This window comes from Hydra vulgaris, chromosome 09 (genome assembly GCF_038396675.1).
Source record: "Hydra vulgaris chromosome 09, alternate assembly HydraT2T_AEP".
Taxonomy (NCBI): Eukaryota; Metazoa; Cnidaria; class Hydrozoa; order Anthoathecata; family Hydridae; genus Hydra; species Hydra vulgaris.
The window spans coordinates 60165001-60177648 of NC_088928.1; the positions used below are offsets into that span (position 1 = coordinate 60165001).

Below are 12648 nucleotides of genomic sequence, written 5' to 3' on the forward strand. Positions count from 1 at the left end.
TTTCAAAAATTCCCATTCACCTATTTATTAGATCTAGATAAAAATTCCCACCCAACCTTTTATTTCTGCCCCACCCTCTACTAAGCACCTAAGATTAGTTAGGCAGTGCCAATTTTTATTTGACATATTGTCCTTAAATAAATAAAAGCATCTCATAAACAGTTTTTCTTTTAATTATATTTTGTTTAATATTTTTAGAAATGCTAAATAAGTTTTAAATTTTTATGAATTTATCTAATTTGTATTTAAGTAAATTTTTTTAATAAGTTATTTGTTAATTTTGATAAGTATTAGAATTTATTTGTAAAAAAATTTCCAGCTTCTAAGTCATAAATGTATGTGATTTATAAGCTACTTAAACAAAATCATATAGTTAGCTCTTTAATTATGTACTCTAAGGGTCCATATAAAAATTTTCAGATTATGTCACTTTTATATCTCATAACCGGTTTATTTTTACCTTACTCCCATCCATAATTTTGCAAAATATTTTTGAATTCAAAATTAGAACTTGTAGGACTTGATACTTGCTTTAGTTCTTTTTAATTTCTCTAAGGTGTATATATATATATATATATATATATATATATATATATATATATATATATATATATATATATATATATATATATATATATATATATATGTTTTAAAAATATCTTGAATAAGTGTTTTACCAAGTTATTTATTTTAAATTACTTCTTTTTATGGAGATATTCAAAACAACTATATCATTTATTTATTAGTAATATTTGAAGACCACTAGAGCCTCATCATCAGACTATAAAACTAAATATTTTTACAAAAAACATTTCAAAAACTTGTTAAAGAAAACATTATATTAAATGTCAATTTTTAGTCTGAATAAAACACATTATTGGTTTCTAAAAATCTGTGTTTAGGTGTTGACCATCATCTAAATTCATACCCATTAGTTCACATGGGCTAGTTTTTTTGGTACTGTATCACCAAAGCTTCCCTAATTTTTCTTTTAAATTTATTAGAGCTTAATGCTAAAACTTTAGCAAAAGTCCAGTGAATATTTCCTTGACAAAATTTTTCATGGTTTGATACACCATTTCATTCTATTTCACGTCATGAATCAATTTTGGTGTTTTAAAAATTGTGTGGACATTTTTAAACCAGATTCACCTACATATGGTTTACTGCAACTACAAGTTAGTTTATAAACACCTGGTTTGCTGAAGCGTGGCAATACAGATTTATTTTTACTTGTTAATATTGTTTCCAAATTAAAATTAGATTTAAAAACAGGTCTGTAACCAAAATTCCTATAAATTTTTTTAAGTTTTGGGCTTATCCCAAGTATCCACAGTAGCGAAACTATCTTCAAATCATTAAACAAGATTTTTTTTGTGTGAAAACTTTGATGTTTTTGTTTTAAATTTTTGAATTATTTATTTTAATTTAGACTATTTATAAACATTTTCAGCAAATACTTGTATTATTAAATCATTTTCTTGTTATAAATATTACTTACTGAAAATCTTAAAGGCCCTAGAAATAAAACCAGTAAAAATACCTTTGAAAACTTTTTGATCATGCTCGGTGTAGTTAAGGCGGTTTACAAATTATTCGAATTCTTTTATTTGGAATTAGCATGGTTTTGTTAGTGTATTATGTCCAAAAAAAAGCTTTAGATGGTATCATTTTTTTTGCTTCAGGTTTTTGAATATTTAAAATACTTTTTTTTTTCTTATATATATAATTTTCAAAACCTTTTTACTACTGGTAATAGTGAATCTAAAGAACACCATTTTGGAGTCTTTAGATCAATACCGCTTATTGGCGTTAACATGAATTTAGTTTAAATCTTTTGAAAAAGCTGCTTAATTTACTATTGATCCTAGTTCTAATCGGTTCTGATGTAAATTTACTATATATAGTTGTCAAATTATCACAATATTACTATCAATTTTCACAAAAAATACTAGATTTCTGACCAAGAAAGTGCTTATAATAAAGAAAAATTGCCAATAAATGATCAGAACAGATCATAATGTTAAACTATAATGTTCATTTCACCTAAAAAACACATTTATTTAAATTCTTTTTAAAATTTGGACAAGCGGTTGTGATTGTAAAAAGATTAAAAAAAAAAAAAAGAATCTTTGGTCTGGGTTTTTTCGCTATAAACATATATATTTTATGATACCGCAAAATTTATCATTTTAATTTTTTTCGTCTTTTAATAATTCACAGGCCTAATCATTTAACGAAAATATGTCATAGTCAACAAAATATCATACAGACATTATAATATTTTAAAACTGCCTTAACTACACTGAGTGTCCTGAATTCTGTTGAAATTGGATATTGGTAATTTTTTTTTCTTTCTCTAAATATCTTTAAATATATAAATTGCAAATTATATATGAATCAGGAAAATAAGATAAAGGAAGCGAATTCCAAAGAACTGATGTTTGAGGAAAAAAACTGAAATGATTAAAAATTTTGGAGTACTTAGACACAGTCACAGTAAAAAATGAGACTTAATTGAATGACAAGTAACATGAGAATTAATTTAGTAGATGGCACAACAGACGCTAGCTCTTTAGAGCAACACCAATTATAATATTTATAGAATAGAGAAAGAGAAGCAACATTATGTCAATGTGACAATGGTTGAAGGTTAGCTGCAAGAGCAGGTCCAACTATGTGTACAATATGCCTTTGCACCGTGTCTAAAAGAGAAAAAGCATCATTCGAAGATCTGCTCCAGGTATGGCAACATTATTCCATACAAGTATGGATTTGAGATTTATAGAAATAAAGAATAGAATCTGGAGTGAAGAAAGTGGCAAGCAAAATAAAGAGATGCAACCTTAGCAGATACTAATTTTGCAATTGATTTGATATATCGTTTCCAAGAAAGATCAGAGCTATGAGATCATCCTAGAAGTTGAAAGGTAGATGACTCATCGAGTGCATTACTGTTCATAAATATAGGAAGATCTAGGTTGTTGTGATAATGATTAGCTGAAAAAAATAGAGTTTTATCTAAGTTAAAGTTCACCATCCAGTGAGAGCCCTGTGCTGTAGCAGAAGTGAGATCCTTTTCAAGCTCAAATGCCCCCTCCAAGCAGAGAGCGTTGGTTTCTTATCAAGGCAAGAATAAGTGGTAGGATCATCACTGAACAATGTCGTCACCTTGGATGTGAGAATATATGGTAGATTGTTAATGTAAAAGTATAAGGGCATGATTAGAACCTTGAGAGACCCCTGAAGTTACAGGAAATGAAGAAGAGTGCTGTCCATCAAAGACAACTTTTATACTAGGATTGATAAGGAAGGATTCAATAATCTTAAAGGGATCCCAAACCGCCAAGACATGTTGTGTTCATATTTATAAGAATGATATAAAAAAATATTTGAGCTAATTTTTTTTGATTAAATCAAAAGAATAAATGCATACCAATAAAAACTAATTTTTTTTAGATAAAGCTTGTTTTAGTCTTTTTGTAGTAGGCCAAACAGTCTTCATAATAGATGCTGTAATCTACAGGGTTTATAATATATTCAAGCGCGTTTTATACCTAAGAGTTTTAGTACATGGCGTCATTGATTTTTTGTTTTTTAAAAAGATCAACTTTTTAAATAAACAAAAAAATCAAAGATGTCATGTACTAAAACTCTTAGTAACGCGCTTAAATAAATTATATAGTCTGTAGATTGTGGCGTATATTATGAAGATTAGTATTTGACCTACTAGAAAACTGACTATTTGGCCTACTACAATACAAAAAAAGATTCTTTTTATTTAATCAATAAAATTTAGCCTAAAAAAAGAAAAAAAAAAGTTCCTTAAATTTTAATTTTGGGTGGCGCCCAAATACAGTCAACGCTATCCTAAACAGTCTAGAAAAGATCCTGATAGTTTTAGATAGATCAAGGTGTGATCAGAAGTACCTTAGGGTAAATGTGGAGAAACGAAGCACTGACTAGGATCAAAAACTAGACATAAATCGAGTAGAAATGGTAAATTTTCCGATTTTCTGGAAAGCAAGTTGGAAAGTTGAAAATTTGTGTTGAAGAGATTAAAGAAGGTAAAAGTTGTGGGCCTTAATACAAGCAGAGTCACTGACACTAGAACCAATACATTCAGTGTGATGAGCAAGTCACCAACAACAACGATATTGGCTGAACGATAAAGAGAAAGGGCTCAGTCAATTTGATCATAAATAACATCGAAAAAAGTGCAGTTTGAGATGGAGAGCGGTATAGAACAATTAGAAAGGTGATACAGTGAAGTGGTGCTAATCAAAAGCACATAAAAGAATTGTCTGTGGATTCAAACCTAGTTTCCTGACAAATGGGTGAAATCTTACGAATCTAAATCCCCAGGCTAAGTATGTGACTATTGGAGTCTTTAGGAATTAAAGGAAGATAACCAGTAACACTAAGATCACAAGATGAGACAGTGGAACTCAAAGTAGTCTCATAAAGAGTGAGTAGGTCTGGTGAACTTTGCAAGAAATAAAATTCAACCGAAGAAAAGTTATCTCCAAGACCACGAATATAAGTGAATGATAGATTTAGAGAACCTGGTGATGATGATGTTTTTTTGTGTTTTATAGTTTGTGATATTTTAGTCATTTTTTTAAATTGGTTTAAAAACTTGACTCAAAGCACAGATAGTACTCAGTACACTATCTAATATTTTAGGCAATTCCCTCATTACTATTATTAAACCCTAAGCTGTATTGAAGAGCTCTAAATATATATGTGTACATATATGTGTGTATACACACACACACATATACATGTACACGTATAAATATATACAGTGAACTCCCAGTTATTGGAATCGGCACTTATTTGAATTTCCCGCATATTCGAAGAAATTTTAATTACCCAGGAATTTTCCTTAACAAACCCATGCAAATACGTATCAGTTATTCGAACACACAGTTATTTGAAATTTTGGTTATTCGAAACAATTTTTTACTCCCCTCGACAAAAACCCTGTTAGTTATTTGAAGTTTTTCTTTGTTTGAAGATACCATTCCATTGCATTTCAAAACGTAACGTTACTAAATGTTATTAAAATATTATAAATGAAATAATGTTATTAAAATATAATTAAAAAATTGAAGACATTGCAAAGTAGTGCGGTAGAAGTTTCAACCTGGCATCTAAACAAAAGAAAACAGTTCTGACAATCAAAAAAAAAATATCTTGCTCTTAAAGATTTAAAAAAAGGACTAACTAAAAAAAATGTTGCAAAAAAGTTCAGTGTTCCTCAAAATACTTTAACTTACTGGGTTACGCATTAAAAAAACATAGTTAGCAAGTATGAGTCAGATCAATTTGGAGCAAAGAGACAAAAGTTAAGTTTGGGAAAGCATGATTCCGTTGATAAAGCTGTATATAAATGGTTTATGAGCGCACATGAACGAAATGTACCTATTGGTGGACACATCATTAGAGAAAAAGCTTTAGGTTTTGCAAAAGAGCTCAACATTGCGGATTTTAAGGCTTCATAAGGGTGGCTTGATCGGTGGAAAAATAGATATAATGTTGTTTTTCAAACTATTTCTGGCAAGGAAAGGTCATGTACAGCGGAAAGGCATCAAGTTAGGAGTAAACCCGTTTGCCCACTATCCTCTCAAAGTATGAATTGAGAGATGTTTACAACGCTGATGAGTTTGGTTTATTTTATCAACAGTCACCGACAAAAACCTTTCATCTAAAAGGTGAACGATGTGCAGGAGGAAAATTAAGCAAAGTTTGTTTAACAGGCTTAGCAGCAGGAAATGGGGTTGGTGAAAAGCTGCCTATGTTTATAATCAGAAAAGCAGAAAAACCACAATGTTTCAAAGGTATCAAAAGCCAACCTTGTCAGTACAAGTCCCAAAATTATTCCTAGATGGACTCTAAAATCTCTACTGATAATGTAAGGAGACTTGACGCAAAGTTTAATGCTGAGGGTAGAAAAGTTGCATGCAAGTATAAATGGTGAAGAAGATCCTTTTGAATTGCTTGAAGAAAACATCAAAGAGCTTAGTTCACGTGGTTTAGTAGAGAAAGATTTTGCTGTTGAAGATGACATAAAAATAGATTTTGATATTTGTACAAGTGAAGCAATCGCTATCACAGATCGAGAAATTCTGGATTCCATTTTAATCAACGATTGTTCTGAGGTAAATAAGGAGATAGACGAAGATTCAAATGATTTGCCTCCCGTAAAGCCAAAATTATCAGAGGTTGCACATGCAATAGAGGTATTTGAATGTTGGTCTCTTTTTGAAAATAACGGCGTCGAAATCTGACAATCGCTTAACCTAGTATCAAAGATGTTTGATAAACATTCTTTAGAGGCAAAAAAGCAATCGAAAATGGACGATTTTTTCGAAAAATTGTAAATATTTTATTTCTTTATTTTAGATTGTTTTTTTTTAGAAGGTAAAGACTTAAACTTAATCATCTTATTCCAAAGTTTTTCTTCTTTTTTACTTTCTACTACTGTTAAAATTTAATAGTAACTTTTTTTTTTTTTAAGAAATTGGTCACTTTAAAGAAGATTTTCAGTTATTCGAACTTTCGGTTATTCGAAGTAAATTCTTGTTCTTCTTGGAGGTTCGAATAACCAGGAGTTTACTGTATATATATATATATATATATATATATATATATATATATATATATATATATATATATATATATATATATATATATTATATATATATATATATATATATATATATATATATATATCAACCCTCGGAATTAGGAAAAATGAGGTTGGCAATAATTTACCTACCATAAAACATAGAAACGAGGTCAGCAATTTTTTGCCTACTTAAAACACTTCAAAGTCGGCATTGCCCAATGCCGACCCTAATTCCAAGGGTTGATATATATATATCTGTGTGTATGTACAGAGTTCAGGAAACTTGACCACAAGTTGTTCTCAGTACCATAAAACTGAGTTTTAGAGCTGTACCCTCAATACATGATAATAGAATGAGTTGGCTAGTCATAAAAACAAAGACACAAGCAAATCCCACGCAACGAATCAGGAAGATCCAGCATTCAACATCTTAAACTGTAAAAAATTTATTATAAATACATCTACGCCAGCCTAATAGATAAAGAAGGGGTGTGAAGCTGGTCAACATCTGAATCTGTTTAGAATCTGTTTACCCCTTAAGTCTTTGCCTAAAAGGCCATCAACAAGACAGTAGACAGATGCATTTAATGTCTGCCCAAGTTGAGTGTTTTCAACAAGACAACATCTCTAGCTTTTACTCAGCCAAGAGCCCTGAGGCAGAGGATGTGTTAAGTCAGAGTTAGCATCTCCTAGCCTTTACTTGAAAAGGTATATCTTTAAGGCAGCAGGATGTGAAACAGGTTTTACTGGGTTTCATGTTACTAGTATCAGGATAACTTGACCTGACATCAAATTGCATCTTTTCGGTCATTTTTGTTGTTGGTGATATTAATATCTAAAAATTTGATTTATTTATCTTTATTTTCAAGTTCAATTGTATATTTAAGGCTGGTATGTTGTTGGTTGAGAATATCAAGTTACTTGTTAGCTTGTTTGACTGATTTAACTCTTATGTGACTGTCATCTATGTATAATAAAAGAGATTTTATATTAATAATATTATTTAATGCGTTTGCAATAACATTTGATTCCTGGTGTTGCAAAAATGCTTTAGAAATAACATCCATTAAAGTAAGACCAATTATTTCTGAATTTTTTAATTAGTGATAGACTCCTTTCCAGACTCCTTCCTAGACGAAATTGTAATTCGGAAACAAAGATCCATAAGCTTTTTTATTTCTATTACTTTTTTTATAAATCATATATTATTGAGCTTATTTAAAATAATTTCTGTTGCGTCAATTGATACAGATAGATATTAATTGATATATATATATATATCATCCACATAACGTTTATAGAAAATCGGTATGGAGGAAGAGCAATTACTAACCCATTTTTGTTCGTGAAACCCAATAAAAAAGTTATTAACCCATGGCAACGCCATCAAGTTGATCATAATATTTCCTGTTAAATAAGAGATAAGAACCGGATGTTGAGATATAAAGTAATTTTTTGAACTGAGCTTTAGAAAAATATTTTAAACGTGTTTCATCTTTTTAAAGTGTAAATCAGTAGCTATTTTTATAGTTTCATTAAGTGGAATATTAGTAAATAAGCTTTCAACATCATAGGAAACTATATATTTGTTAGTTATATCAACTTGTTTTAATTTCTCAACAAAAGAAAAAGAGTCACAGGTGGAAAAAAATTTAGGTATATAAGGAGACAATAAATCAGAAAGATGTTTGGCAAGTTTATAATTATATGTCCCGATTGTTGAAATAATTGGTCTAAAAGGTGGTAGAGAAGAATCTTTACTGAGTTTGTGCATCTTAGGTTAAGCATAAATTCTTGCTGTTTGTGAACCAACAGGATAAATATTATTGTAAACATCATTTTCAAAACAATTATGTTTTTTAAGTTTCTTAAGATACTCTTGTAAAGATTGTTCTCTTTTAATAGTTGGATCATCTTTTAACTCCTTAAATTTAGTTTTATCACTTATAGTATTAGTTAAAGATGTAATATAGTAAACCTTATTAAAAATAATTATACCACTTTATAAGCATTTAATTTCATCTGTTAATTGTAAAAATCTAAGTAACTATAATTTTTTTTAAATTTTGGATACTGCTTCTAACAAAAACTAATTGAAAATTAAAGAAGCACTCCATATTAAATGGGACAACCCATCTTTAAATAAACAAACTGGTCATTAATATAAATTTAAAGCATATCAACTCTCATTGAGATTTTGATGAAATAGCTGTTTAAAAATGCACATTTGACCGCAAGCCACACTAGAGTTAAATTATTTTATTTGAGTTCTGTAAAAAATTCCCATCTACCTTTTTTTTGAGACCCCGTTTATTAGATCAGGACTAAAATTCCCCCACTCCCTTTTTTTCCCACCCCCTCCCTTTTGTATTAAGCAAGCGAGAGTAGAGGTTCTTTTGTTTAGTATAATTGAATATTGTCAGCAATAAAAGCCAGACAAAATTTTTGTTGTCTTGTTAAAGCTAATACACGACTTTTACACAAACTTGAAGAATCCAACCAATGATTGAACTTATTTCTTTTGGAAGCTCATGGGTTTAGATCCCAACTGTAAATCTCTTTTTTTCTTTTGGCTAAATAGTTTAAGTGTTATCTCACAGCCAGGCTACTCTTAAATGAGAGTTTACTAAAATAATATTTAAATACTTCTCAGCAAATAATATGCAACTACATGAAACAAAAAAATTTACACCTCTACTCTTGCATGCTTAATACAAAGGGGAGGGGGTGTAAAAAAAGGGATTGGGAGAATATTAGTTCTGATTTATAACCGGGGTCTTAATGGAAGGGTAGGTGGGACGTTTATTTAGGTGCTTAATGCACGGGAGGGGGCGTATTAACGCCCTCTCTCGTGAATTAAGAGTTATATAGCCTAAGAGTAAGTTTTCCGATCTTGAAGAATTTGTTATAATTTCAAATCTTGCCGTCAAAATTATCAAAAATCACTTATTTATAAATCAACATTGAAATTGAGTAAGGAGAAGATTAAAAAAAAGATTAATATTGATTTTCAATATTATAAATATTTCTTGAATTCAATATTTAATTAATATCGAATTCAAGAAATAAGTAAGTTGCTTCTTTTGAAAAAACTGTTATCAAACTTAATAAAATATAGCAAAAACATTTGCTCAAAAATATAATCTGTTTTGTACTAAAAAGTAGAAAATAAACTTTTAAATTTAATAGTTCAGTAAACTAAAGATTGACAGATCTGCGCAAGATTTATATAGAAATATACATGTCAATCTTTAGTTTACTGAACTATTAAATTTAAATTAAGAAGTTTATTTTCTACTTTTTAGTTTTTACAGAGAGTTACGATATTTAGCAATGCGTTTGTCATGACATTTGTTATTAAATCGAGCTTTTTAGCCTAACTAAAGATAAGAAAAACTGATTAAAGGAGCGGAATATATTTCTTTAAAGGATAAAAAAATTTTATATCAAAGTAAAATAACATGAAGTACAAATATTTCGTTTGCATTGCCACCCTCCTCCTCCTCTCATCCTCGTCCTCCCACATATGTAGTATATTTTTATATTAATGTTAAACAAAATTATGTAAGTTATTTTTTCAATTTTATTTAAAAAAAAATTTTTTTTTAAAATAAAGTATTAAAAAAATTAAAACCCACAAGCAATCTTAGCCGATTTTAAAAATAAATAAGTCTATCTTATATGAGAACAAATTATATTAAAAAAAAAATTACAAAACCCACAAACAATATTAGCCTATTTTAAAAATGAAAAGATTTGTTAATGAATTAAGATTACTTTTATAAACAAACCCGCACGCAATTTAGTAGCAAATTCCTATATAAAATGTTAGTTTTTTAAGCTCTAAGGACGACAACGAAAGTTGAAAAAAAGTTGATATCAAATGAAAGAAAAGGTTATAAAAATGATGTTAATAGCTAGAAACGAATTCATAATTATTTCGACTTTTACTTTTTAAATCATTATCTTGAAATTAATATTTCCTTAAAATATTTGTTTTCGACCTCAAAAGTTAACAGGCTTTTAGACCTCGAAAGTTAATAAGTTTTTAAACCCAATTTAAAATTAAGTTGCACTATTTACTTTATTATTTTTTAAAACTTTAGATTTTTGTGTAGAAAATCCTTTTAATTTGATGCAAAGTAACCATGTCGCAGTGGTTAGAGCGCTTGGTTTAGATGCAAGGGTTGAAGGGAGCTCTGGGCATAGTTTTCTAGGGGCACCTAAAACAAAAATATCTTTAAAATAAGTTTTTTTGGTCTCACTGCTCCATGTTATCGCTAAAATGCTGAATTAGTATAATTTTAATGAGCGGTATGTTATAAAACGATATGTATTTTAAATTAAAACTTTTAAAATTATTATTTATTATGACAATTAAGGTAAATATGAACTAATTTTGACATGTAAAGGTGGCGAAAATTAGGAATATTTGCTTCTTCTAAGCTTTTTTTCACATTATTTGCTTCCTTTAAGTAGCTCAATTATTTATCAGTAACAAAAACTTTTGAAGATGTTTTTTTTTCTTTTTTAGGTATGGCCGGTCGTTTTGCAGCTCTTGTCCGTGCTCGAATTTTAGTCATAACTCATTTTAGTCAACGTTACAAAACGATAAGCAATGAGTCTGAAAATGATAGCATTCAAAAGTTAAAAAAAGAAGCTGAAGAAAACTTTAAAGGCCAAGTAATAGCCGCAGACGATTTACTTGTCATTCCAGTTTTATTTTGTGACTCATAGCACGTATATTTAGCAATATCTAATAATCTTGATTTTAATGTTAAACTTAATGAGTTAACGCCAAACCAGCCTATAAAACCAATGTAATTGAAATAAGATAATTAAACGCGAAGTTTAAAAGTAATTTAATTGTTCAGGGATTATATTTTTCCGGTTATATCCGGAATACCGAATATTTTTTTCAACTTAAAATTTTTCCGGATTTCCGTAAATGCAAGTGTGGGGAATTCGTATAAGTTTCCCTGAGACGCTAATGTTTTCAGTTGTTTGTTTATTGTTATTTCATTACCATTTGACTGCAAATATTATTTACAAATATCAACATACAATTCGTAACCACAGCATGTATTATAATAATATCCTAAAATTAGGTAGTCTTTTTTTTCCCACAAGGCCTAAATTTAATATACACCTGTTTAGGGATTCAACACGAGTGGCAACCCTCATTAAGATAATAATAAGGTTACTTCATAAATAATTTAATCCCAGAATTGACACAAATCATTACAAAAAAATAAAAAGAATAATGTTTTTGACAATATTAATATATAAATACAATCTAGCAAAAACATTTTTTGGCTCGTTTTAATATGTCGCTAATGGCACCCTCGATGTTGCTTGCATCATAACCAATTTTGTCACCAACAATAGTATCTAAAGAAATAATATTCATCACAAAATTGTCTGTCAATCATAGAGCATGTTTTAGAAAATCAAAAATAAACAACTAAATTTAAAAGCAAAAAACTAAAAGACAATAAAAATTTATATTAAAATATTTGTTATCAGTTTTGGAAAGTCATACTTAAAAAAACTAAATTAAAATGAAAAACGACCGCAAATATATTTGCAAACAATGAATAGGAGAAAATGAGCAATGCACTACTGTTTCATGTTCTGCTATTTACTGCTAACAAAAATATTTTAATCTTATATAAGATGCATTTGCTACAAACTCGCATTCAATGCTCACCTTTTCTTCCATCCTTGCTAAATAATGCCTGTATACCATGATAGCATTCAAAACATTTTGAACTGTTTTCCGTGGAATCGCTATCTCTCACCCCTCTCATTTGAGTAACCTTAAATTTATTTATATATATATATATATATATATATATATATATATATATATATATATATATATATATATATATATATATATATATATAAACTTTTAGATTTATCTGAACACTTAACTTAAACATCCACCCTGACCAACAAGGCCGCTGTGGTGAGATATAAGCTGAGTACAGTACTTTAAGGACAAGATGGGT

General features: G+C 29.0%; 1 protein-coding gene and 1 long non-coding RNA gene across 3 annotated transcripts in view; one reads left to right on the forward strand and one right to left on the reverse strand.

Moving 5' to 3' along the window:
- Positions 1-11404, forward strand: part of LOC100206694 (zinc phosphodiesterase ELAC protein 1) — a 13026-nt gene extending 1622 nt beyond the window's left edge. For both annotated transcript variants that reach the window (XM_065806225.1, XM_065806226.1), the window contains exon 3: positions 11169-11404. In XM_065806225.1, coding sequence (XP_065662297.1) covers positions 11169-11371 — 203 coding nt within the window. In that variant the 3' untranslated portion in view covers positions 11372-11404. The remainder of the gene's footprint in view (positions 1-11168) is intronic.
- A 482-nt stretch (positions 11405-11886) lies between these two features.
- On the reverse strand, positions 11887-12443 carry LOC136085145 (uncharacterized). Its single transcript, XR_010641117.1, has 2 exons — positions 12345-12443; positions 11887-12025 (listed from the first exon to the last, which is right to left on the reverse strand). It is a non-coding gene; the product is annotated as an uncharacterized LOC136085145 (long non-coding RNA).
- Positions 12444-12648: the final 205 nt, after the last annotated feature.